General features: G+C 52.6%; 11 protein-coding genes across 11 annotated transcripts; 5 read left to right on the forward strand and 6 right to left on the reverse strand.

The window, feature by feature from the left end:
- Nucleotides 1-167: 167 nt before the first annotated feature.
- Nucleotides 168-779, reverse strand: INS49_007273 (uncharacterized protein; the record flags this gene model as incomplete). Its single annotated transcript, XM_043168038.1, has 1 exon — nt 168-779. The coding sequence occupies one exon, from the start codon at nt 777-779 to the stop codon at nt 168-170; it is 612 nt and encodes a 203-aa protein (XP_043029182.1).
- Nucleotides 780-1,885: 1,106 nt separating this feature from the next.
- Nucleotides 1,886-4,756, reverse strand: INS49_007274 (uncharacterized protein; the record flags this gene model as incomplete). The annotated part of the gene is made up of 3 exons (XM_043168039.1): nt 1,886-2,273; nt 4,064-4,069; nt 4,506-4,756. 3 exons carry the CDS (start codon nt 4,754-4,756, stop codon nt 1,886-1,888), a joined length of 645 nt encoding a protein of 214 aa, XP_043029183.1.
- A 2,161-nt stretch (nt 4,757-6,917) lies between these two features.
- INS49_007275 (uncharacterized protein) lies at nt 6,918-7,649 on the forward strand (the record flags this gene model as incomplete). The annotated part of the gene is made up of 1 exon (XM_043168040.1): nt 6,918-7,649. One exon carries the CDS (start codon nt 6,918-6,920, stop codon nt 7,647-7,649), a length of 732 nt encoding a protein of 243 aa, XP_043029184.1.
- Nucleotides 7,650-8,774: 1,125 nt separating this feature from the next.
- On the forward strand, nt 8,775-9,629 carry INS49_007276 (uncharacterized protein; the record flags this gene model as incomplete). The annotated part of the gene is made up of 2 exons (XM_043168041.1): nt 8,775-8,951; nt 9,024-9,629. The coding sequence occupies 2 exons, from the start codon at nt 8,775-8,777 to the stop codon at nt 9,627-9,629; spliced, it is 783 nt and encodes a 260-aa protein (XP_043029185.1).
- Nucleotides 9,630-10,202: 573 nt separating this feature from the next.
- Nucleotides 10,203-13,610, forward strand: INS49_007277 (uncharacterized protein; the record flags this gene model as incomplete). The annotated part of the gene is made up of 5 exons (XM_043168042.1): nt 10,203-11,147; nt 11,190-11,310; nt 12,097-12,917; nt 13,004-13,405; nt 13,479-13,610. 5 exons carry the CDS (start codon nt 10,203-10,205, stop codon nt 13,608-13,610), a joined length of 2,421 nt encoding a protein of 806 aa, XP_043029186.1.
- Nucleotides 13,611-14,111: 501 nt separating this feature from the next.
- Nucleotides 14,112-14,888, reverse strand: INS49_007278 (uncharacterized protein; the record flags this gene model as incomplete). Its single annotated transcript, XM_043168043.1, has 1 exon — nt 14,112-14,888. One exon carries the CDS (start codon nt 14,886-14,888, stop codon nt 14,112-14,114), a length of 777 nt encoding a protein of 258 aa, XP_043029187.1.
- A 783-nt stretch (nt 14,889-15,671) lies between these two features.
- INS49_007279 (uncharacterized protein) lies at nt 15,672-16,106 on the reverse strand (the record flags this gene model as incomplete). Its single annotated transcript, XM_043168044.1, has 1 exon — nt 15,672-16,106. The coding sequence occupies one exon, from the start codon at nt 16,104-16,106 to the stop codon at nt 15,672-15,674; it is 435 nt and encodes a 144-aa protein (XP_043029188.1).
- A 494-nt stretch (nt 16,107-16,600) lies between these two features.
- INS49_007280 (uncharacterized protein) lies at nt 16,601-19,814 on the forward strand (the record flags this gene model as incomplete). The annotated part of the gene is made up of 4 exons (XM_043168045.1): nt 16,601-16,636; nt 16,757-17,190; nt 18,349-18,775; nt 18,831-19,814. 4 exons carry the CDS (start codon nt 16,601-16,603, stop codon nt 19,812-19,814), a joined length of 1,881 nt encoding a protein of 626 aa, XP_043029189.1.
- Nucleotides 19,815-19,846: 32 nt separating this feature from the next.
- INS49_007281 (uncharacterized protein) lies at nt 19,847-20,429 on the reverse strand (the record flags this gene model as incomplete). Its single annotated transcript, XM_043168046.1, has 2 exons — nt 19,847-20,032; nt 20,082-20,429. The coding sequence occupies 2 exons, from the start codon at nt 20,427-20,429 to the stop codon at nt 19,847-19,849; spliced, it is 534 nt and encodes a 177-aa protein (XP_043029190.1).
- A 1,507-nt stretch (nt 20,430-21,936) lies between these two features.
- Nucleotides 21,937-23,025, forward strand: INS49_007282 (uncharacterized protein; the record flags this gene model as incomplete). The annotated part of the gene is made up of 1 exon (XM_043168047.1): nt 21,937-23,025. The coding sequence occupies one exon, from the start codon at nt 21,937-21,939 to the stop codon at nt 23,023-23,025; it is 1,089 nt and encodes a 362-aa protein (XP_043029191.1).
- Nucleotides 23,026-23,268: 243 nt separating this feature from the next.
- On the reverse strand, nt 23,269-25,400 carry INS49_007283 (uncharacterized protein; the record flags this gene model as incomplete). The annotated part of the gene is made up of 4 exons (XM_043168048.1): nt 23,269-23,298; nt 23,379-24,157; nt 24,228-24,813; nt 24,876-25,400. The coding sequence occupies 4 exons, from the start codon at nt 25,398-25,400 to the stop codon at nt 23,269-23,271; spliced, it is 1,920 nt and encodes a 639-aa protein (XP_043029192.1).
- Nucleotides 25,401-25,939: the final 539 nt, after the last annotated feature.

The following is a 25,939-nucleotide window of genomic DNA, read 5'->3' on the forward strand; positions in this document are numbered from 1 at the left end:
TCGCAGACCTTGTCACAAGCTTTTGCGAATTTCTCATCTTTTTACCTAGAACCTATATTATGTCGCAATTGATATCCCATATGTGAACGCACCATCACCAATCAATCATGGCCTCCGGGCCAATGTTCCACTCCATCCATGTAAAGCAGCACCTCTATGAACGCCGTCTATTCTCCGCGGCCCTTCCTCCGCGTCTCGAAAGCCCGCAAGATAGCCTCCTCCTGCGCCGCAGTCGTGAAAACCAACTCAGTCGGCGCCTTCCCCTCCGCAGACCTATCGACCATTTCCGACCGGCACTCCTCCTCCGTAGCCCACACGTGGTCCTGGTGCTCGTCCGGGTCAAGCGTCACGGCGGCCGAGTCCTCCACCTCGACCACGAACGTCAGCTTGAAGACGAACCTGCCGCGCCTGGTGCGGAAGACGGCGCCCGCGGCCAAGCCCTCGATGGAGGCGGTGAAGCGCCTGACCTTGAGGCCGCTCTCCTCCCACACCTCGCGCACCACCCCGCCTAGCACGGTCTCGTCGTCGTCGACGGCGCCGCCGGGGATTTCCCATCTATTCGGCATGGAGTCGTGTGATGCGCGCTGGACCAGGAGGACCCGGTCTGGTTGAGCTGCTGGGTGATGGACACTGAAGATGACGGCGCCGGTGGCTAGGCCTTCCAGCTTAGGGTTGGCGGTCTCGTTCAGCTTGGAGAGATAGTCGTGGATGAGGATGTTGTAGTCCGCTAGGGACGGGTCCAATGTGAAGTCTGCTGGGGGAGGTGGCGAGGGGGCCATTTTGGGCCGGCTGGTCTGGGTGTGAATGTTCCGAGACGCTTCTGGTGATTATTTTCAGAGGTCCGGTATGTGGTGATAGAGTTGAAATAATGTGTGGCCGGTATGACTGTGAGACTGAAGGGATGAAGAGCGTGGCGTGGTGCCAATGAGCAATGCCACTGTGGCTGACTGCCAGGCAGAATCTTTAAAACGGCCGGGTGAAGACCAGCCGCGGTTAGGCCGGCGCCTTGAGTAATGCCGCGTAGTCAGGTTTTGAGACCTGCTGAACACCAAACATCATCGTCAAGGTAATGACCAAAAAACCAGAGCATATTGGTCTCACGAGACAATTTCTAAGGGAGAATCAATAATTGAAATGTAATATGCATCAGTTGGACAAGCGCGAGCAGCAGGCAATGATGCCTCTCACCGCCTGTTCTTGGTCTTGATAACACCACAGCTAGCATGCATTTATTGTTTGGATAGAGCGAATGCAACAGCAACTGTACGAAAACGTGAGCAGTTCTCCGCAAGGTCTGGGAGACGCAGAAACATTGTGGTGTCACACGTTCGACTTTTCTGCCAGCTGATGCTTCTAAGATGTCAGTCGGCATCACGGCAGACCAGCCGGCATTTTCCTACGACGAAGTCCACCACTAGCTTGATTGTTTCTTCTTCTACTTTTTTTTCTTTTCCGAGAATGCATTATTGGAGTCAATTCTTCAACAGAGTCTCCAGTTTTCATATTTGGAACTGAGTAAAAAAGCCTAGATGTGACCACGAAAGAAATAAACATTGAGTCATAAGCATTTAGACAAATTCCCGTATATGTGTTGACATTTGAGGTGAATTACCCACAAATAGCCTGAAGAAAAACCAAATATATTGCATCAAATCAGCTTTCCTTTTGATAAGTTGGGATCCCGGCAACTGTCGCATGGGAGAAATGAGTGTTCTCTCACTGTCATGAAAAGGTAGCAAAGAATGGAACAGGCCCCGAAAACAACACCGAACCCAAGGCCTAGCTCAGATAACACGACAGCAATGAAGAAGAAAGCCAGAAATGCCTTCGCTCTTGCCACAACCCATTCTGATGCCCTCAACTGGATCTCCCGCGAGAAGGGTGCCTAGGCAGAAGTATCGTCAATATACTGGAAGTTGTCAATAGCCAGCCCCAGCACGACGTTCACCCCGTTCTCGGCCTGCGGCACGAAGCTCAGGCTCACGACCTTAGACCACTCGCATGGGAACTGGAAGTACTGCATCGCCTCGGCGTTGATGGCGACGCCAAAGACGGTGTTTGGGGGATCGAAGTTGAACGTGGTCTGGGCAGTGGTCGCATCCTTGAACGTCGCGGTGACGGTGACGGTGCTGGCGCTCGTCAGGGCTGCGGCGCCGGTGAACCCGTTCTTCACAAATGTGCCGATGAAGATGGCTTCTGGGTTGAACGTTCGCCCTTGGGTCGCGGAGATGGCGACCGGGTTGGTCGTCGGTGAGTTGCCGGAGATTGCCAAGCTGGAAGACGTGAGGTGTCAATAGGATCTAGCTTGAGAGGGGATGGGTCAGGGAGACTGGATAGACGTGCATTTTTCCCTGTGGGAGGAGAAATCCCGCAGCGAGGGAGGGCGTGACGCCGTATGAGTTGGCCCAGTTCAGACCAGAGTAGCCATTAGGGATGGGAGTACCTCCTAGGCCAACTCCCAGGGCCGGAACATTCGTCAGGTCCTCAAACTACGAAGGAAATAGTTAAACACATGGCTTTTGAATAAGACGGGGGCGGAGTCTGGCCAGACTCACATCAACCACGCTTATGCCGCAGGTCTGTGCCTTTGTCAGGCCCACAAGGGCCAATGTAGTAGCTTGGATGGTTGAGAAGCGCATACTGACTCTTGGAGAGAGTTGCAGATAAGTATTGGTATGTAGAATATTGGAGTCCTTAGAAGCCGGCCGAGAGATGCGAAGGTGATGCCGATGGACAATCTGAAGGAGATCACAGCGGAAATGATGGCCTTTTATAATCAGAACTGCCTCTACTTTTCGCTCCAAACTGCCATGCCACACTAGCCTAGATGGTTCTCTTTTCACGTCTTGACGACGTTTGCTCAATTCAACTTCGTGGACTTCCACTCGTCCCTCCAACTCAAGATACCAAGGAGTCGCGCCATCAAGCCACCACTAGATGTGTGCTACAAGGCTTTGGCCTCGGATGCCTTCCTAGTGGCCATCACAGAGCTACTGATCTTCAAAAAACATCCAGAGCGGAAGTCACGATCGTTCATGGAGTGATGAGAACGGTCATGGACCTAGGGATGGCAAGGGGCCTTGGCCTAAGTTGAAAACTGATGCATCCTTCGTTGGGCGAGGCTGAGTACTATTGGAACGCCATTCGTCCACGGTATGTTCTATGACCAATTTGTACGACGTGACCGGATTCATACCCGAGCCCGATCTTGTCTCGTTTCATCCCTCGTCGTTGTACAAGAATCCTGCAGTTGTTCCGATAGGAGGATGAGAGAACGCCTCCATTCTCTCTATTCTCCCGAAGCTAAGAGATGGTTGGGTGTACCATCAACAGGAAATCGAGATTTAAATATAGGCGAGCCTCGAGTGTCTTGCAAGAGACCTGACCATTGGCGTTTGACACCGTAAAAAAAATGATCACAGCCCAATGCCTTTTCAAAACAGTTTGGCTATACTAGCGGTTCACTCGCAACGGCTCCCATGACTAAAAGTTCGGGAACTTCAGTGACGCCAATCCATTTCTCGGAACAAACGCTGCCATTAAACACTAACTTACCGGTTACAATGTTCCAATTAGTAAAGCAACAAGTTCGAAGCCGCTAGATTTACTGTGCGCAAAGATGCATCCGTGGCGGAGATCCGGTTCGCGCGCGTGATGATCCTTTTCAGCTTCACTGATTCTGTCCTGGACAAATGTTCGAACAATAGGAACACGCCGATCTACAAAAGCGTGGCTTTGAAACAGTCCTAACGACCAAATCCTGGGCTTCAACCAATTTGCGAGTAGCCCTAGGATCTGGACCACCGTGCAACGTAGGCGTGCGTGATTGAAGGATTGGCTTAGATCGAGTCCCCTTTGAATCCGGTGTTCAGCTCCTATGACATGGTTTGTTTGGGTCTCGGGCAAGACGACGAGCACACCCAGGTCGCCACCAGCGCCTCTCGGACATTCCCGGACGAGCCACTGATATCTTCCCGATACAAACCACCCTGCCTTTCCATCTCCAATACAGTCTTTGGACCCACGGCAGCTCTGCCAACGAAGACGAGGGCCGCGTACGGACCTTGACCTATGGAAGTCAAAAGGTTGGAGCTCTTCAATGGATGTTTTGTCTCTAAAACCGACATTCCGTGCGACTTGTGCCTTCTATTTATTTATGGTGATCAAGGGTACTGCGGTAACCAGGAGTGTCGGAAGTTGTGCTTTAGCAATGCAGCGTCAGGAACTGAACCATCGTTCGTGCTGTGTGAGTGCTCCTGCCCCATACCGAACCCGTCAATCGTCAAGACCAACACATCCCCAATAAGCTTTGGCTGCGTCATATTTGACAGCTGCCGCAGGATCACCAGGTTTGGATCCGCCGTCTGCAGCTGCCGAAAGACAACGTCTGTCCACGCAGCCGGGCCCGTGGTGGTGATGACTGCATAGCCGCTCGGGCGGAGGTTTGCCACCGTCGTCTCCTTCGCGGCAGCCAGCCTCCGTACGGCCCGCACAGTCTCGTCTACCATGGTGCGGTAGATTGGGTGTCCAGGTACCGCGGCGAGTGTCCATTGGCAGAGTATGACGGCCCATCGCCGAATCCAGGCGGGAAATCACCGTCGAGCTGGTCGAACTCGATGCCAACCACAGCCCGGACGGAGCCTCTCAGGTATTGGGGGACCCAGTCGTCGACGGGCTTGAGCGCCCACGTGTCGAGGTCCGAATAAACCCCGCCTTCTGCCAATATGACCAAGTACCGGAGAAAGTCTGTCTTCATACCTGGGTTCTGGAGTGTGTGGTAGTCTTGAAGAATCGAGGGTTGTCGGAGAAGTGTCTGTTTACAAAATCTTCTGCCGACTTTGCACTGAGCAGACTGTACTGGTAGCCAGGATTCATAGCTAGCCACTATTTCATGTCGTGGAGTAACTACCATTCTCCGTCAGTGGAATTCATTATACATACAAAGAGGACTACAGATGAATCGCCGAGTCACGGAGCTTTGATTTAATTCTGAATGGTCCAGGCCCGTTAAAGTCTGCTGTAGTGGAAAATATCTGCCATATCTTCCGCGGTATGCCTGAGGCGCTCTTCTGCCCTGCCTTTCCCCTGATATTTGTGAAGATGGAACTGTACCCTGGCGGGGAAAGCATTGTCATCACCACGATGAAGATGACTGCTAACTACTAACACAGGCGCAGTCCCTCTCTTGCATGCGTATCCAGACGAAACGTGCTTCAGCGGCGATGTCATTTTGGAATATGATCCCAGCGATACTCAACAATGCATACACTGCCGAATGAAACACAGGTTTGGTATTTTGCATCACTATTCAGCTTGACACCCAAACACTGCATGGACAAATGGGTGTGATTAATTGCTACAGTGGAAGAAATCTGAGCAAGCGAAGCACGTAGTACGAAGAATAGGAATTAATGAGAGAGGAGGGTCGAACGCGATCTGCAAAGGATGATGATAGATACCTGGAGGGGTTTTATTTACTCACACAATCTCAATCACCACCCGAGCATCTCAACGCTCGGGCGCCAACTCAACCCCAACGCTCTGGCTAGACCTACTGCAGGTATTCGCGCAGGCGTGCTGCAACGCGCGAAGATGTTGTCATGGCCGGCCCTTGTGGACCGTTTCTGCAACCATTTCACGCCGTCTTGTACCCATACGATTGGATCTTGAGCCGGCTCACAAGCAGACATGAAAGCTTCACTACCAGCGGCACCATATTATTTAGCGCAGAGCCGTTCAGCGCTACGACGACATGGGAAGATGTCGGCGGGTTTGCCTACTTTGACAAAATGAGCACCGCCATCAGAAGTCTTGGTTGGGACCGTCTCACTATTTAGGGCCACGGAAAGGCCCAACGTTTCTTCGCGTACTGCGCCGAGCGCACTACGGCTGACGTGAGGTAAGCGTATGTGACTTCGCACACCCTGCTCTGATAAAAGCTTTCTCCCAATGGTGAGAAGTTCGAGAGCGTGACCAACGCATTGATAACGTGCTATTTAAGTGGGTTGAACTGGTGTGATATGCGAGATCATGCCGGAGATATCATAGTCGAGTTGGCCTCATTATTCCTTTCAATGCGGCTGGGAATCTCGACGGCGAGATCATGTTTGGGCTTTTATTCAGCATCGCCAGACCCATGGATAATACCCAACCCGTCGGTCCAAGTGTAATGGAAGACAAGGCCCAAGTCAATGTCTTTGCCGCACTGCTCGCCAACCACGTCGCTTCAGAACAATACCCAGCCCCCACACTGGCACAAGACGTTTTTCACGGTTTTTAATGGTCCATCTATCGTTCTGATCAACAGCATGCGGGTTCTATCGTGGCCATCCAACCTATCCGTCAAGTTTGTAGAGATATTTGAGCAGTGGATGAGACAAATATTGTACCAGAGTGATTGTTCCGGCTTTTAGTGGTCAATCCGACATCCGTATTCTTCATAAACGGGCCGGTCACTCAATTCATCACAGTTGCGACTGGCTTTGTTATACAATCGATACGTCTAAGGCCAATAAGTGGCCCAGCGTTCGTTCGCGCACACTTCAGCCTTGTCTAAACGACTTGAGTACGCTCAGCGGGATACTGGTGCTTGCTTTTGATCATCCGGCATCTGCCGCTGTCAATGCCGGGTGTTCGTGGAAGAAGCAAGTGAAATGCACCCTAGACCCTTGTAAAGAATGCCCCCGGTTTGGGTATAGCTCCCATAGATCGCGGATAATTAGTGAGTCATCCCTACCACGCGATTGCGTTATGCGGAGGATCCAGGGGTCAAGGATTCAAGAGCTCATGCTTACTCAATTATCTCCGGTAGATAATGAATGACCCCGTCCCTCTGCTCTGAGAGGTGAAAGCCTCTGCTGCTCTTCAAGTATTGTACTTGCGTAACTGCCATACAGTCTTGTCAGACCGCGATTGACATGGAAGCAACCACCCTCAATGGCCCGAGCATATCTGTCCCCGGACGATCGTCGTCGAGCAACCATGTGCCTACAACGATAAGCACTTCTCCTGAATACCAACACCGCATCGCAGAGATCTCCGCGCGTGCTGTCCTCCATGACCCGTTAAACATCCTGTTCCAGCGCGAGAAGACCGGGATGGCGGTACCGGTCACCGCGTCTCAGCTGTACGAGGGCTGCATAACACGCACCAGGACCAAAATCGCCGCGGGCTCATTTATCGTCGAGGCCGCGGGCTTCGCATCCGTCGCGTGCTGGGAGCCGCCGGAGAGCATCGCGCCCGACCGCACCGAGGAGGCCATCCAGGAGATTTCTCGCCACAGACCCATCTTTGCGAAATTCTTGAAAGAATACGAGGAAACGAGGCGCGAACTCTTTGGGGACCTAAGGAAATTCTGGGTGCTGAGCCTGATGGCGAGGGATCCCGACCGAGCTGACAAGGGGGCTGTCAGGGCCGTCATCGAGCCGTTTGTAGCCAAGGCGCGACGGGATGGAGCCCCGCTGTGGCTGGTGGCAGGGAATGAGAGGGCGAGGGATGTTTATGGATACTTTGGCTTTCGGGTTGTAAAAGTTCTGAGATGTTTTCCGACAGATAGAATGAAGGCAGAAGGTGCATTGAGCGAGAAAGATAAAGAGGGAGTTCGTACCTGGTGCATGGTGGCGAATTGGCCCCCGGAAAAGGTGGAGTGAGGGAAGCAATCCGTCAATGTCCCTGTCTATTAATTACTCGGTCGTTGAGGTCGTAAATGATTAGAGGTTTGGTTCTTGCAGGTGTTTTCAAAGTGATACGAGGAGTGGTTTTCCGAGGCTCAGTATTCAATTTGAATGAAGGACGGAGACAATGCAGTCGTGGGTTGTCTTAGCATTTGGCTGCTATGAAAACGAATTCGGTCATCGATCAGCTATGGCTGTTCGTGGATATTTTGATATGCATGAATTAAGCATTCGCACATGCACTGTCGCTCACTAAACGTAGATGTTGCACGCCAACTGTGGCTTGGTCAATGACGATCCGGCAAAGAAACATCGCGCGTTGAGAATGAACAACTCGGACTTGTGACTAGGTTGCCAATTAACCACGGAGGTGAACATGGTTTCCTGGCGGGTAAGCCAAGAAACGTAATGCATATTTGGATGCATGATAGCGGTGTGGGCTCCATTTTGAAGATCCTGCTGAGAAAGTCGGCCACTCGGCTACCGCGCCAGATTTGCTGAGAAAGGGCAGCGGACCGGGCCGATCTAGGCTACCGCACAGCTACTCGACAATCATTGAATGTGATCTGTACGTTGAGATATATGACAGAAAAACCGGGTCTGACAAGCACTTTGCCCCAAGGACCAGCTCCTTCTGACGAGCAAGCTTCCCAAATCGGGAGAATTCTGCGAAATAGGAATAGGGACGTCCTAAGTGTCTGCACGAATCTCGAAATAAGTTCGTTTCTTTGGCGGTGAAACAACCACGCGCGAGCCGGGGTACGTATGCCAAACGTCCACGGGTACACCGAACAAGTGCGTGCTCCACAGCAGATCCTCGGTGCATCCAATCGCTCCGCGCCACCTCACAAAAGAGCCGTTGACTACCCATTTGAGCCATGCGGAACTGTTCTTTTGACTTTGTGTATGTTTTGAGACCTTTCTTTTGTGCTTTTCAATATTTTCAATGATTGCGATAGGACAGTTCGGATGTCAAGCGCTGGGCGAAGTTCTCTGGGAACAAGAGGGCCAGACAGGGAATCTTTCAAATGGTCCGAAGACACCAACGGGTCGTCGAAAGTGAAATTGAGACTTACCGGCCCTGAGCAAACCCTGATCCCAATGGTTTTCTTCAGGTCCATGGATGCTCAATTACCAGAGCCTATCCTCGGTGATCCGTATTCACAGGGGATCTTGGACAGATGCGACGTCGACTTGAAGGCAGGTCACTTCATCAGAGATGATCACTTCATCGAGTACGTTATGAATCGGACCAAACACTTAGATATTTGGTGCCAGGTATGACGCAACCTCCTAATGGACCCCAATCAAGCCTCTAAAGAAGAAAGCTGACTCCTTATCTAATTTCAGGAGTTCCTCAATCTACATTTTGACGAGCCTATCACGGTCTTACATCTAGGCTGTGGCCTGGACTGTAGATACCTGCGTATGAGGACAAGCACCAACGTCCGGTGGATTGACGTCGACCAGCCCCGTGTTGTCGAGGCACGGAATTCCCTGCTCCCACAGCCACCCGGAGATTACACTCTCCGGGCGCTCCAGGTCACGGTACCAGGCTGGCTAAAAGACCTCCCCAACGACAGAACAACACTGGTGGTGGCAGAAGGCTTGTTCCCCTTCCTCACAGCCACCGAGGGGAAGCAAATTCTCCACGACATAGTCAACTACTTCAGCCGCGGCCAGATCATAACGGACCACGTGAGTCCTATGGTTGCACGGCTCTCAAGCTCCATCAAGTTCCTGCGCACGAGCGGGTCGAGGTTTCAGTGGGGCGTGGGCGACCCAAAGAAGGAAATCGAGCCCGTACACCCAAAGTTGAGAATGAAGGGGTCCCTACACTGGCGTGACTTTATGGAAGAGCATCCGCCAATTTTCGGTGGGACTATGACGAGGATGATGGGTGTCTTTTTGCCGGGATGGGAGAGCAATCTCAAGCTTCTTCGCTTTGAATACTGAGATATGATCACTTGAGCTGTACAGAGCTAGAACTTAATGTTGAAGATACCCACATAAATTTCGAGAACATTTCAGCCATGAGCTTCAGCAAAATCTGTCACATCCCATGGCATGTCCCTTGTTTGCTGTGTAGTATATTTAGGCTTCTTGCACAGTTCAGCTTCTATCAGCACACGACACTAGCCTTAGCATGGGCTTTACTTATCATTGAAGTTGCCATCATCATTGTGGACGCACATTCCTTCTCTGCAAATAGATCTTTGTTCATGAATCAGATGCCTTGTCTTTCCAGCTCACACAATGGCCTTGTGACCTTGTCTTCTTGTGTTGCTATTCTATTGCAATACCTATTCGCTTTCCTTTGCGAGGAAGCTGCTTTGTAGTGAAGCTGCTAAATGGAATGCCTATATACTCTCTCAGTTTTGGTGATCTTGCCGTGGGACCCGAAACTAACAACTGGGTACAACCTGCTTCCCATTGGTTTTGGGTTCAAGTCAATTGGCTACCAGCAGTCCATTATTCATTGGCCACACCGAGTCCGAGCACAGAGTTTCGCAGCAAATACGGTCAATCATGGAGTCGCTTGAGACCAAATATGGCCACCTATTCGTCGACGGAGAAGATCAGTATCTGTTTGTCAGGGTCCTAGGAATCGGCATGGAAGCGAGCGCCCAGCTTGTTGTCCATGTGCAAACTGGTGAGTTAGTCGTCCGCAAAGTCGACAAGCGTCTCTTGGACACGCGGGAGAAGGAAAAGCAAGACCCTGAGAGAATTCTGTTTTTGGTGCAGTCACAGGCTCGCTTACGCGGTGTCCAGCCTAACACTGCCCATCTGCTCTCGGCAGACGATGTACCAGCACCACAGAGGCGTGGGGGTAAGAAATTGCTCCATCACCGTGTCAAATACTTCAAATTTTACAACGGCGGCAACCTTGGCGACCTTCGCGATGCCTGCCAAATCAGAAGTCTTGCGCCTCCGCCGTCTATGATCCGCAAGATGATTCAACAAGTGGTCCACGCTTTGAACTTCATGTATACGATGAAACCTTATATCATCCATGGAGACGCACACATTGATAATATCTTCTTGCACTGGGGCCAGAACGTATCTGAAGGACCTGAATTCTTCTTGGGCGATTTCGGATGGTCGACATGCGGCACAATAAGAGCAGGCAATAGATACGGTCTATCCGTAGACATATTCCAGCTTTGGATGCATACCCGAGAGTTACTCGACATTGGAGCCAAGGCCAGCTCCTCCCAGAGCGCCCTGAGGCAGTATCTCGAGGCTGTAATCGAGCCAGAGCTCCGCCGGCTGGCCCATGGCCCAGCTTCTCTCCTACCTAACCTGGCCCCCCTACTCAAGCTCCTTGCAGCTGCGCCGGCTGCCACTCCACCGGACATGCGCCCTTTTATGCTCACCCGCGAATCTCATACCTCACCCTCTCCACTCCTTTACGACACGTGGGAAGAGGCTCAAAAAGCACGTAGCATTCATGGACCGTGGCACGTAGCTCAGGTAAGTATCGACCCTTCCTGTGGCAGGCTGAATATCGTCAAGCTTAGCCCTTCCACGTACCACCGGCCGACTCCAGCGTCACCCGACGACGCAGACAGCGGCTCCGATGAGGAATGGGTAGATATCACTTCACCGCCTGAAGATTGGACTCTCATCGAACACAGTAAGTAAGAATCTCTATTAGGTAGTGTAAGCTTCCATGTCTGTGTGGAATTGGAGTAAGCTATTCTTTCTAAGATAAAGACCGCTTTGACCGGAACAATTGTTGCATATTTGCTTTCAGTCGTAGGGCAGCCATCACAATCCATTCTTTGTTTGCCTCATCAGCCATGACGACCGCAACCGGTGACCGCTTCAATGCTTAAATCACATTTGCCACATACAGACCTGCCAATTTCGTGAACGAATTTCCAAACGGAGAGCTCCGAGTCGTCTCCCAATGCTGCTTCCCACATTTGACCTCGCTTGATACCTTTTCACACACAACACATAGCAAACCTCCCTTTTGTGATTCCGGCATCATGGCAGGGACATGCTGCGGCCGCAGGGCAGCTCGAGCCACCATGGAAAGCATCAATCAAAGCCTGGGAGACCTCAGGGATAGTATGCGATCACCTGGCTCCGGTGAAGGGGGTCTTGAACGAGACCCAAATTGCGCTTGCGACCCCTGCATGTGCCCGTCTGATGACGTGCCGTGCAACGCCCGATATCTTGGACGTGATTTGACCGACCAAGGCCTGCAGCAAGCGCTCGATCGCCTCGTGAGGCACGCCCGCCAGATCCGTAAGCAGCTTCTAAGATACACTTTTAACCCTCTTAATCAAAGGCCTCCCAGTCGGCACACTTTGAGACTGGGTTTGGGCATACTGTGGCCTGTTCCTCCCCTTTTCTCTTTTTTCGAAGGAAATTCCTCGCTTAGTACTTTGATAGCTGACTCCTATTGCTGTAGAGGCGGCACAGGGTGACGCCTGCAACTGTGCAGATCGGCCTCGAGCTCCATCTCCGGTCGAGGAGCCCGAAGATGTGGATGTGAGCGTGCGCCGCGAGCCATTGGGGTTTTTCAGCCTTCCAATAGAGATACGCAACGAGATCTACGCGCTCTGGCTCGCCGACTTGAATGTTCTGACTGGAATTTCGGCCGTCCGAACCCGTATGACTGAAGATATCCTTCCGACCAGGCTTTCGCGAAACTATCCGACGGATCCGCCTCAGCGTCATATCATGTGGGAACCGCCCGAGGGCGCACCCGCTTGGAGGCCGGAGGATCTTGCCCCTTGGGAGAGGGAGGTGGCGGCCATTACCTACGAGCCTGCCGCCCCGGACGATGCGCTCCAAAGCTTACCAGTCGAAAGACTTGCTCTGCTTCGCGTCTCCAGAGCAATGAACCAAGAAGCGGGCGGACTGTTCTATAGACAAAGATTCTCGTTCACCAACCCAAGAGAGATTATACGAGACGATAATGGCACCTATTTTGGTATTCTGGCCCTGGAGGCCTTCCTCACCGATCGTACAGATGCGACCCGCGATCGACTCTCAGATATTGAAATTGATCTACGGATGTTACAGCACCCCGACCTGCGCGACGACCGACTGGACTACGCTGGGCGAGAGGTGACCATGAGGGAATATGGACAGAGCCCCAGGCTTAACTGGACGAATGGTCTAGACCGCTTACCTTTTTTGGCAGACAGGCTGAGAGAAATGCCTTTCTGGCATTTACACCTACACTTCGACGGCGTCGCGCCTTTGTGGTACGAATTTCGAATAACTGTGAGTGGACGAATATTCTCCATCAATTATCAAAACCTCCCAACGTTAATCTAAAATCCATTCAAACATATACTAACACTTCTCAGGATCCACGACAAGTGGAAAATCGGTTTGGCAATCCCACATTTCCTTGGACCATCGGCCTTTTCAACATAGGCCCACGGAATCGCTTACATTTGACACTGGCTTTCGATCACGCGCTGACGTTGGGCGAATCTCTACCGCGACGGAGGGCATTTATTCATAATGCTGTTTGGATGCTGATGGTGATTCGCCATTTCTTGCTCAGAAATGCACGAGCACTTGAACTCGGGTACGAGGGGATCCGCGTGAACACAGAGTGGGAAGCTCCAGAAATAAATCCAGCACGATCAGGGTTCGCAAGGGTTGTGGCAAATCGTGGGGTATTGGTCGAATGCGATGACGAGTACATACCCGAGTCCAACGAAATCAGGTCCCGCCTACTACCTTACAATTACGCCGAAGCGGTAAGGCAGACTGGCAGGACCTACATGGCTACTGATGACCCACCACCGGAAATCCAACCCCGTGGGACGCAAGGGGCCCGTCGCCGCCAGCGACCAAGCGAGGGAGCGACTCCAACTCAGGAAGAGGAAGAGGAAGAGGCAGAGGCGAGGCAACGGCGTCGACGGCGTCGACTTGAGGAAGACGAGCAGACATGACCGACGATGAGAAGGGGTAGGCTACTTACGATAGGGTGGTCAGAATCAGTAGCCTAGGTGTTGGATTTGATACGAAATCCAGGACGTCATGAAGGATTCTCGATGAGTGTTTCTGATGCTTGTCGAGGTTTCAGTCAGCTGGATAAAACGTGGTGTAAGATGTAGAAGAGCGCAATTTACTCGACTCTGGAGAAAGAGATAGCAGTGAATTTCTTCTCGGACATTGAAAATCTTGTGCAGATTGCAGGGTTGCGATGGTAGGTGGCTGTGCTCAAGTGTCAGGAGTAGAGGAAAATTGCTATTCCTAGTGTTTTGACATTCGAGTGGTCACAGTGAACCATGCTCTTGGTACAACAAGATCTCTGTAAACATGCGGATGAGATGAAGGGAATTGGAATGCAGTGCATATGTACAGTCCGGCTCAACTCAGAGGCACACCACATGCATCGGTAAGAGTCACTGCGACGAATTCAAAGTTTAAGCCAACGTGTCACAAATGCTATCAAAACTATCAAGGCATCACCTCCGGCCACAGCTTGGTGTAGTTAGAAAGCGGCAGGATGACGCCCACGTAGACAGCCTCGCGGAACCGCCCGTCGGCGAAGCTCGGCTGCGGCCCGAACGAGCAGTCGAGGCACCGCCGCACGACATCCGACATGTCGGGCCCGCTCTCGCCCAGCACCCTGCGCGACCAGCGCCGCGCCGTGCTCACGTCCGTCTGGTCGTTGGGCCGCCCGTCGGCGCCGAGGTACTCGCGGCGGAACTGGCACGCCTCGATGGTGTGCCCGAATATGAGCTCAAGGATCATGACGCCCAGTGTGAATAGGCGCGTGCGTGTTTCCTCCTCGTTGTCCTGCTGTGCTGTTGCGTCGTGGCCTGTGTCTTCGTAGTTTGGGATGGCGGTGTCCGGTCTAGCGGCGAATTCGCGGCAGACTGAGGGATATATGCTGGAGACTGAGTAAGATTCCGTGTCGACAAAGAAGTGGAAGTCATTTTTGGTCCATTTTGGTGACAGCCAGGGGGAAAGATGAGTCTGTAACAAAGCGGAAGCTAGGTGCGTTGCTATTTCGAAGCGACCTCGCCTTGAAATGTTGATCTTCATTTGATGGTGCGAGTCCAAAAGTTCGGAGAACGAGTGCAGTTTTGCTTTTACCGTCGCTTGCTTCTGCCTTTCGTTTGAGATTTTGGAGAAAGTAAAGGTCCGCTGGGAATCTTCGTCGAGTGTACCAGCTGCCCGATTCTGTTCGGTCAAAAACGTGCAGAGATCACCGACAGGCTCGAGTTCCATCGCGTTTTCTCGAACGGTACTTGTAGCATGTCCAACCTCGACGACCTTTCCGAGAGGAGTTGATACTTTCTCCAAAGAATTTTTCCAGGTGTTCGAACATGGTGGATGAAGTGGATGAAGTCTTTGGTGTAGCGATGCCAAATCCTAGCTTGTTTCTGATGGGCCCAGATGGCGATCTTTTGTGCCTGACCGAGGAAAACCTCATTGCGGACATTCTGTCTTGCAACCTCCTCCACATCCGATCTTTGAGGCCCGGAGTGGCCCGAGATACAGCTTCTTGCTGCATTATGGTCTTCTGGACTGCCGTGATTGAGTCTGCCTGGCGTACATGGCTCACATCTATTGAGCTTGGGGGGCTCACAAACTCGTTTGGTCTAATGAGAACCTCCTGTATTCGACCCGCATCTAGTGACTGCGGCAGATACCCAGTCCTGAATATGACATTCGAGCTGATTGCAGCCTCCTCGGCGCGTAAGCTGAGGTGAGCAGCGTGGATCTGACAACTCCGTTGGCACCTCCAATGTTTCGCCAAAGTGCGGTGGATAGCGTATGCGTGTTGTCGCAGATGTTCGAAACGCGTAACAGGCTCAGACGTCTTCCTTTTGTCGGCAATGGGGATAATACGTTCGCTGTAGCCAAGAATATCCTCGAGTTCCTTGTTATGCTCGGCAAGCTTGTTGACCTTCCTGTGTTTTCCTTTAGAAAAACTTATCTGGATTCGTTTGAGGTGCCACTGCCATGGTCTTTGCTGATTCGTACCGAGCCATGATATCTAATCCAGTGTTAACCAGCACAGTCTGGCTCGAAGCGATTGAAAGTGTATCTTGCCTTTCCATCTTCGATCTGCAACAGCTTGTTCAAGGCTAGTATAAGCTCATGCATGCGTTGCACAATCCTCAGAAACCTGTCTAGCTCGCTGGCCAGGCGTCCTCTAAGGATCTTTTCTAGATCAGCTTCTGGGCTGTTCTGATCCGGGATCATCAACAACGCCGCCAATTGGTCGCCGTCAGTGCATATGGTTATGGGATCCAAGAGCCTGATCATATTCTCATTGTACTTCATCATCTGATGCCTGATGTCGTCGGTAAAGGCAATGAAGTGTGTGCGGAATTGCCACCATTCGTCGAGAGGCTCAAAGCCTTTGCGGTAGGATTCAAGGCCATTAAGAATGATGGGGAAGGCTCCAAGGACGAGACCCACAAGCTCGATGCCTGACATAGACGCTGTGTCTGGTTGAAGCACTCCTTACTTTCCATTAATGAGATCGCAAAGCGTTGTAGATGCAGGAGTCGTTGCGGGTAAGAAAGATTACGCCCTGGATAACCCTTATATTTAGGCAAGAAACTACCCGGGCCGTTTCTCACCCTGATATATGCAGGCTCTGGGCGGCTCAGCTGACATACGAGCGGGGTCTGCTCCCAACCAGGCTTTTCAAGTCATCAATGTTTCCTGCATTGAACGTGATGATTGGTGACTGCATCTGTGTGATAAGACGAAGCTCCATAATGTTGCAGATGAGGTGTGACAAGCAACCCGCCCCCAAACCTCACAATGACCCTGGAGCATACGCTATTCTGCGTGTGCACAATTCATCCATTATGCCCCGCTCGAGTTCCCCTCAAATACCCTTGAATGCTCTACCGCCGTTTTCTCCCGAAGTCGACACTCCTTTGCATAATACATGGCCAAAGACCCCTCCAAATCCATCCACAATGACTACAGCTGCTATGGGCACTGAGACTATAAAAGTGAGGTCTATTGCTTGCCAAGAAGCACTCCTTGCACTCGTCGCTGAGGGCAAATCTCAACCGAGATCAGCCATCGTCGACCTTCGAGAGGTTGAGAATCATCAACAACGATTTGATCAGTGGGCTGGCAATCTTGGATCCTTTCAAGACCCGGAATCAAGACTTTCGCTGGAATATCGTCTCCGAAATACCCCTCTCATTCGGGATGCAATCCTGCAGCTCCTCGCTGATCTCCGTGATTCTGCGCGTAGCGCCCTGGATATCGTTTCTGGCAAGCAGGAGAACAGGACAGCCTTGCCACTGATCGACCTAGAAACCGACCTTGCCGAATTCGAAGTGTCCAGTGGATCGGAATCATCAAACCTGTCTTCTTCTGGCGAGGAATACCCAGCCGTGTCCTCGGCTTCTGAGATCGAGGAGCTGACATCGGCAATCAGAGGCAGCATCAATGGCCTATTCAAAACCTCAGTTTTCATACGCAGATTCGCCCCGAAAGAAAGACGCCAGAGGGCCGCCGAGAAGACAGACAGCTACAACAGCCAGACCGATGAGATGTACATAAGAGACCGCTATCCAGCAGTTGAAAGAAAGGGTAGGGGTGACCTAATTGTCCGGCTCGGGTTAGCAAACGCTCACCGCCGGCAATACTTCACGTATTGCCGAGCACACAACGATCGATTGTCCACCAGTGATTCCACAAAACATCAAAAAGAGGTCGACAATCATGTTTCTGGCCAAAAATCCAGGCAGGAAGTTGTGACAACTGCTGGTCACAGGGAGCGGAGTTTCCTAACGACAACAGAGGCCACCGACTTGCTCGCAGACAATTTGGCGTCTAGCGAACTGCCTAGATTCCTCCAAACAGATCCAACGCCCTCTTTGGTTTCATTTGCCACTACAATAGACAGATCCACTGATGCTGACACTGCATTTCCCCCTCTACCATCTGATGCTCACAACAACTCAATGTTCTTGTGTCCTTACTGCCAAAAGGTCGTCAAATTAAACCCACAAGACAAGGAAAAATATTGGAGGTAAGAATCTCGCATGGGATACAAGATTGACACAAAGGTGCTGAGCCTTGTCAGGAAACATGTTCTCAGCGACCTCGAGCCATACGTGTGTACGTATCCTGGCTGCAGTCTTGATACCTACCAGTCACAGCATGCTTGGTTTGACCACGAAGTTCTAATCCATCGTGGTACATGGCCCTGTTTTCAATGTGGCGAAAGAGCGGGCACGGCCGACATGTTGCAAACCCATTTGAAGACACAACATGCCGATCAAATCTCACCTCAACAGCTTCCATTGGTGGTTGAGCAGTCGAGGAGACCGGTAAAATTCATCGACCCCAATGAATGCCCCATTTGCGACGAAGAGTGGGCAAAGGGTGAAGTGAGCGACACTGGGGCTCTGGTTGTCACGTTGGATGAGTTCCGACGGCACCTCGGCCAGCATTTACAACGTATCGCTCTCTTCTCCCTCCCACGCCTAGGACAGAACCAAGACGCCAGCTCAAGTGCCGTCACTGGCGGTACTACCAATCGCAGCCTCGTTTCAATCACTCCTCAGTCCTTAGGGGATCAGATAATGGAGGGACTTGTGGTCAGCACGTTTCCGCCGGGTTCACACCAGGTATACATGCCTGAAGGACATCTTGATCAACTGATCACGGAACAATCCATTATCGGAGAGCTCGCTGGGATGTTCAGTCTGAGCTCCGAGGAACAAATCGACACGCACGTTGACGAAGGCCTGGTCGAGTACATTCTCAAGTCGGCAAAAAAGGTGTTCGCTCTTAGCCTGATCTGCGACGTCGAGGCAGGAGCACTTCACGAAGCTATGAAAATATTCAGATCAACTGACTTCGACGACGGCAACTTACCTGTCAAGTTCACCGACTCAGGCGAGCCTCCATGGTCTCAACTGCAGTGGCCAGGGCTCGTCGCCCACAAATTCCGCCAGCGACAATGGATATTTCTTGTCCCCATCTTCCGCCGGGGCATGTTGAATGTGAATCTTGAGCCTCATCACATTCTTCCATTGGCGCTGGCCTCAAACGAGAGACTGGAAGGCAGATCTCACAACCTGTGGGAGGTCACAGTCCACGAGGCTCATCAGGAGGAACCCATGAGAAAGGTGTGTCGCCAGCGGATGCGTTCCCCCTGGTACTTGCTGACCGGCCTTTCTCCAGTATGATAACAGTCTTGCAACCGCAGCAATCAAAACATGCGAGAACGAGGCGAGTTATGTGGAAGTAGAAACCAATGAGAGGTGGAAACAAGAAGAGGAGTTTCTAAACGTAAGAAAGCTCTATCACTTACACATCGTAGACATGGAGGCGATCATCACCTGGGCTGGTCGGGGCAAATACCTTATGTACAAGTGGCCTGACGGTGGTAACCTCCGCGACTTCTACGCCAGCGATCCGCGGCCGACGCTCGAGGCCGGCTTCGTCTGTGCAATGGCACAACAGCTGGCTGGATTGGTCGATGCACTCCGCACGTTGCATGACATGGACGCCAACCGGAGAAGCTTGTATCGACATGGGAATCTGGAGCCTGAGGACATATGGAGATATGAGGATGGCTCGAGAGTGGGCGTCATGAAACTATGTGACATAGGATGGGAGAGTCATCACCCACAAGGAGACTCCACCCTCAACAGGCTTTCATACGGTCCACCAGAAGCGACTTCGGACCCCGACTCTGCACGGTCTCGGCGTTATGATATGTGGTCTTTCGGCTGCATAATTCTGGAGCTCCTCATCTGGCTAGTTTACGGCACCAACGAGCTAGAGTCTTTCATTCGTGGTATAAATGGGAGCTCCAACAGCCATAGCCCATACTGGGTGATGGAAGAGGACGGGACACGTCGTTGGGCCCAAGTCCACCCCAATGTCCGGGCATACATGGACCACATCGCAAAGGATCCGGAATGCAGCGGAACACATGCAACAGCTATCGGCGACCTTCTTACTATCGTGAGGACGCGATTGCTTGTGGTATCAGTCCCATCAATCAACGTACCCCGGTCTCAGGGCCGTGCAGGATCAAGAGAACTCTTCGATTCCATACGAGGCATGCTCGAGAAGGGGAGGTCCAACAGCGAGTACTGGTATACAGGCGTGCCGAGAGATGGTCTTTCTGGCCCAGCAGAATTGATTTCCCCACTCTAGCTGGGACCCTCATAATGGTATACGAGCATTCCTTAAGTATCAGGAACCGGTTTATCCGACAGATCAAGAAGCGGACAATCTTCAGGTTTCGCATAGTATACAGCACCAAGATCCTCCATAATTTTGCACCGCTCGTCCATAGTGATCGCAATGTGAATCCTCCCCGCACCCATCTGGCTGGCGCCGATAATAGTCGTGTTCAAGACCCAAACGCCGCCCTGGGCCGGCCAGCCAAAACAGGTCACGGGTTTGGTCAGTTTCCAAGACTCCTCCGGGGTTCATGAACCACCACATTGCCTCGTCATCAGCGCTGGGCCACCACTTTGCGCCCAGCTGGCGCATTCGCTTGCAGTGTGCCTCTTCGTCTGCGTGAGCAGATGTGGAGTTCTGTGGACGGTCTGCTTCTTTGAGACGATCCAACCCGAGAAAGTCCAATTCGACGGTGAAGCAGGGGTATGAGGTGTAAAGGCCACCTTTTGATGGCCATCCGCGCACAGATGCGCCCGGTCCATCACCAAATGACACCCGCCACGGCTTGTTGTCGCCGGGGATGTAGAACGGACCTTGCTGCTCTCGAACCTTTTCTTCTGGGTCGGCCAGCCCGGCAGTGGCCATGGTCTGAGCAGTGTTGCTTGTTGGACGCGATTTGAAGGTACCGAGGGTGAGAAGAAAGAAGTGAACAAAAGTTGCGGAGGAGAAAACCCAGAGCATGGATGTCTTCTTGGGCATTGCGTGAGATGATGACGATGTTGGTGAGAAGAGTCTGCCTACGTTTGCACAAAGGCCTTGCCAGTGGCTCAAATGTTGTTTATGTCCACCGAACCATGCAATTAATCGGCAGGGTCTTCTGTTTTCATTGGCCGTGGTCTATTGTATAAGTTCATTAGTGCCAACAGGAGCACCATGGTTCCGTGCATGTTAAACGGCAGCCTAGTCAGGTACGCGCTGCAATACACCCTTTAACACCAATCATACCATAGTAGAGCTGCATTTGTTCCACACATAGATACAGTGGTCAAGTACCTACCGTAATCACCATCAGCCAGCTTCTTCAATACCCCGTCGGCCCAGCATTCTTGGAAGTCAAGCTTGGGTGCTGACCCTGCCAGAATCTCTGATGATGTTCATGAGATTCATCTTGCCCTCATGCGAGGATTTGGACTGGTAGCCTGTCGTAGTGAGAGCATTAGGTAAGTTATGGCTAGCTTCTCCCTGTGTTTATGCAGGTAACGGAAAGGCGTTTGGCCAACGACACCAGCAGGCCATGCCAAGAAAAGATTTGCTACTCGAATCGGTCCTGTACGTTGTGCTAGCAACTAACGTGCCAACCTGTGGATCAGGATAGGCAAGTGACATTGGATCAAGGGAGATTCGACCGTCCCGTTGCCATGTCGTGTGATCTTATCTTCCGTCCTGTAGGATTCTGCAAGATGCTAATCCTAAAATGAAAGACCTTCAGCAAGGTCGAGTAAGGTCGCGCGGCGAGGCCATGCAAGTGCTCCGTGGTATCCTGACCGTCATCTTTGGAAATGTTGGCTCCGCTCCAAAGCCCGAAACACTGAACCGCCATTCTTCCATATTTGACAACACTACAGTAATCATGAGAATCAATGCTAGAAGGCTACACTACAGTATAGGAGCACAACAGCAAACACCGGCAGTTCCTCGTATTGAACCTTCTGGGTGCCAGTGGCGCCGCCTTGCAGTCGAAGTCAACATCTCGGGCAGCGTCCCCAGCGATCAGCCATACTCACTGCGGAGGCTGCCGAAGTCTCGCTCGTTTGAAAGGGTTCGGACAATAAGCATTGTGATGGCCTCGATTCAAAGACTCCGGGACTTCATTGGTCTGGTTCCCGCGTTTGCTTTGTCCCGATTGAGTTTCAAAAACTCGAAACGGGGTCGAGCATTATCTTCAAGAGCATTGTTGGTTCAATCCTTTGTCACGGAGACTGCATGTACTATAAGTTCAACGTTGAGCGGTCCAGGTGCAGAAACTTGGCTATGCAACTCAAGCTGGTCTCACAATAATTTCCAAGGTCCAGCACTCAAGCTGCCGTCCATTTTGACTGACACCAGTTGGCCATCACGCACACAACTTGACGCCCAGCACGACCTTGCAAGAATGTCTGAAACAGCTCATGCTACTAGCTTCTGCCACCTATTCCTGGACGGAGAAGACCAATACTTGTTCGTGAAGAACTTAGGTTCAGGGGCATACTCGCAGGCGCAGCTTGTTCTACACTTGCAGACTGGGGAATTGCGCGTGAGGAAGGTGAGTCGCCGGCATCTTGACGAAGAAGAAAAGAAAAAGGAGGACAGGGAGAAAGTCCTCTTCTACCTCCAAGAGCAGGCAGCCAAGCTGGGAGTCCAGCCTCCCATAGCACATCTGTTCTCAGCTCACGACGTGCCCGCAGCTCAAGGAATGGGCAAGGGGAAATGGTCCCGGGTGGCGTACATGAAGTATTACAACGGCGGCGACGTGTGCCAGCTGCACGAGGCTTACGAGGAAAGCGGCCAGGGGATGCCCAGCTCCCTGATCCTCAGGCTGCTGAAGCAGGTCGTCTGCGCGCTCTACTTCACCGGCACGTGCGGCGTGCTCCACGCGGACCTCCACGACGGTAACATCTTGATCCACCACAACGCCGCGCTGGGCGGGCGCCCGGACTTCTACATCGCCGACTTTGGCGCGGCAGAGCGCGGCGCCTTGACTGATTGCATGAACAGGTACACGGACGACGTGGATCACCTCTCCCAAGACTTGGACAAGTGGTTGTACGCCGGGCCGAAGGTTGACGATCGAGACAGAGACGTGCTGTGGCGGTACCTGGACGCTGTTGTGTACACCGTCCTCTTAAATCTCGCCAGCCAGCCCATGGACCACCTCCCCGACCTTAAGCCGTTGATTGACGTTCTCCAGTACGCGCCCGCCGGCCCGCCAGAAACACTACCCGTCGGGTATGACCCCGAGCCCGAAGACGCGTGTGTGCCCTTGTACCATATTTCTGAGCAAGGTGCCCTCTGCGCGCATGGAGTGGCTGGGCCGTGGCATTTGGCACAGGTGAGTATCGATAGATCCACAGGGCATGTGTCAGTTGTCAATATCAGTCCCGAGACGCATGACAATGCGGCTAATCCACGACTTATTTGGGCCGACAGTGGCAGCACCTTGGGTGACAGTGACCGGGAAGCTGCTTTGGAGCGGATAGCTTGAGTAATTAGTGGTAAGTCTTTGGGATTTCAATGGGTTCACCGATAGGCATGGACGAAAAAGCTGGCAACTCAGGTTCAGGGGGAAGCTCTGGCTGCCCGGGTGGTAGATCAAACATTCAATTCGATACTCAATTAACTCATTTCCATAACTCCCTTCTATGTATTATCATGATATATACGTGTCAGAATGAAATCCATGAAGTAACAAAGAGCGCTTCTAGTGCTAAAGCTATGTTGAAGCGTCTTAGATGCCTTGCTTGATGATCTCCGCAGCCTACGAATCGCAAGATGTTGTTAGTATATGCTAATACAGATAAAAGGCAGGGATAGTGGGTTGAATAATCGGTGACTCACCTTCTCGGCCAGGGCGTAGGTAGGCTGGCAAGTGTTGGCGCTGGGAACCATGGGCATGACGCTGGCGTCAACAACCCGCAGGTTCTTGACACCGTACACGCGAAGCGTCTGGTCGACGACACCGCCCAGCTCCAGCGGCATCATCGCGGACGTGCCGACGGGGTGGTAGTCGGTCGGCGACAGGGTGCTGGCGACGTAGGCCTTGAGGTCCGCGTCCGAGGTGACGTTGGAACCCGGGCTGTACTCGACGGGGGCGAACTTGTCGGCGAGGGAGGTCTCGAAGTTGTAGCGGCGGACGAACTTGATGCCCTCGACGAAGAAGTCGACCTCGACGGGGTTGGTCAGGGCGCGGTAGTCGATGACGGGCTCCGTGTTCCAGGGGTCGGTCGTGTTGATGTTGATGCTGCCGCGGCTGAAGGACTGCATCGCCACGGGGCCCTGGGAGCCCTGCTCGGGCTGCAGCATGACGCGGGTGAAGGCCGTGTCCTTGGAGCGCATCTGCGCGGCCAGGAGCTTCATCTGCGCCTCGTAGCCGGCGACGACGGTGGTGTCGGCGTCGGCGGGCAGGAGGCTGGCGAAGTCCTGCTGCTCCAGCTTGGTGGCGAGCTCCTCGGCCTTGTCAGACACGGCGGTCAGGGGGAGCCAGCCGGCCAGGTTGCTGAGGGCGATGGTGTAGGGGCCGGTCTTGTTGGCGGCCCACACTTCCTCGGCCCAGTCCTTGAACTCGTTGCCATCCACAAGGTCGCTGGGGTTGGGGTGGATATCCGTGATCTTGGAGACTATGAATGGGTCAGATCACACGTATTCACCAGAGGAGCCACATTCATCCGAGCCTGGCGGAGCACTTACGTGTGATGTTCATGGTAGCCAGACTGCTGTGGTCCTGGAAGTTCTGACCAACACCGGGGAGATCCACAAGCACGTCAATACCGCCCTCCTCGAGAATGTTCCTGGGCCCGATACCGCTCAGCTGCAACAGCTGGGGGGTATGGACTGTACCAGCAGACACAATGACTTCCTTGTCTGCCTTGACGGTCACAAGGGTGCTGTTACCCGACTTGAACTCGACTCCAGTAGCAGACAGGTCGTCGTCCACAATGAGTCTGCTGGCCAGGGTGTTGATCAAAAGATGGTAGTTTGGTCGGGTGGCGTTAACGTTCAGATGGTGACCTGTGCCAGCGTAGGAGCGAGTGACAGTTCGGGGATCCTGGAGGGTAGGGAACCAGAACACGCCAGCCTTTCCGGCACCGCTGTCTGGTGGGAACTCAATGCCGTCAAGCTCCTTGAATGCTTCCACCAGGGGTTTCACACCTGGGTAGTAGAACCTGGGCCAGCCTGCGTAGATCTCCGAGGAGTCACCCCAGTAAGAGGGATCATACTTGACAGTGTCAAAGTTCTCAGTGAGCTCTGGCGGTGGCTCGGTAAAGTGCAGACCCTATTATGAGACAAACAGAGTCAGCGCAACGGTTTCAATTATGAGAGCAGGGCGGGTCCCACCTTCTTGAAGTACGGCAGGATGCCGTCCCAGCTCCAGTCAGCTGTGCCTTCCTGAGCCTCAGACCCGAACAATGTTTGCCATCGGTCGTAATCCTCGGCAGAGCCACGCATGTTTACCATCGCGTTCACGGACGAGCCGCCTCCGACTTGTCTCGCAATGAGGACGGTGCCAGGCTTGCCATCCAGGCCAGGTTGTGGCACAGACTGAAGGCCAGGCCAGTACGTGGCTGAGGCGTCCCCCTCTCTGGTCGCAAAGTTGACCTTGAGGTTGAAATCCATGTCACCCCATCCACCGGCCTCGAGGACCAGGACGTTGACATCGGGGTCCTCAGTGAGACGATCTGCCACAGTCAGACCTGCGGTACCACCTCCCACGACGACATAGTCATAACTCTTCAGCAGCTGGGATGGCTGGATCTGGCGGGGGATAACGAAGGCATTGGTGACAGAGCTCGCGGCAAGCAGAGCAGAGAACGTGATGCCTGTCCAGCGAGGCTGGGACCTGGACTGACGAAAGAGCGACATGGTCAATATCGATGTAGTCACGTCGATAAACTGAAGGAACACAGCACAAAGAGCGGATGAGGATTATTCCCTCGCTGAGAAGTCTGTACTCCGGCTGGGGACTTAAATACTACATGCCACACAGCAATACGGACTTATACGGAGTTACCTATACGCGGATGACTGATGTTTATTTCAGCTTGATAAACAATAAGTGGACCGATCAGTCTTTGCGTGATCCGGTATCGCCGTTTGCCCCTGTGTTGCACAGATTGTCTTTCAAATCAACCTTCTTGTTCCTGTCGTTGTGTCTTGGCACAAAGCCAAATATGGAAAGTCAAAGTGCGGAAGTTGGCCTCGACCAGCGGTGTCGAACTCGGCTAGCTATCACCATGCTTGTCTTGCCAAGTTCACATGCCAAGAGCATAGGGGTACCAGATAGATGGAGCATTCAAAGGTGCTTTTTTGAGAAACTTTTGTTGTGGTTGCATACGGTTGGGGCCGCTGAGGTGAAGATGCCCCCCTGCCAAGTCGCCGTGGTTCGTGCGTTTACCTGGTCT

This window comes from Diaporthe citri (assembly GCF_014595645.1).
Source record: "Diaporthe citri strain NFHF-8-4 chromosome Unknown scaffold_2, whole genome shotgun sequence".
In the NCBI taxonomy this organism is placed as follows: Eukaryota; Fungi; Ascomycota; class Sordariomycetes; order Diaporthales; family Diaporthaceae; genus Diaporthe; species Diaporthe citri.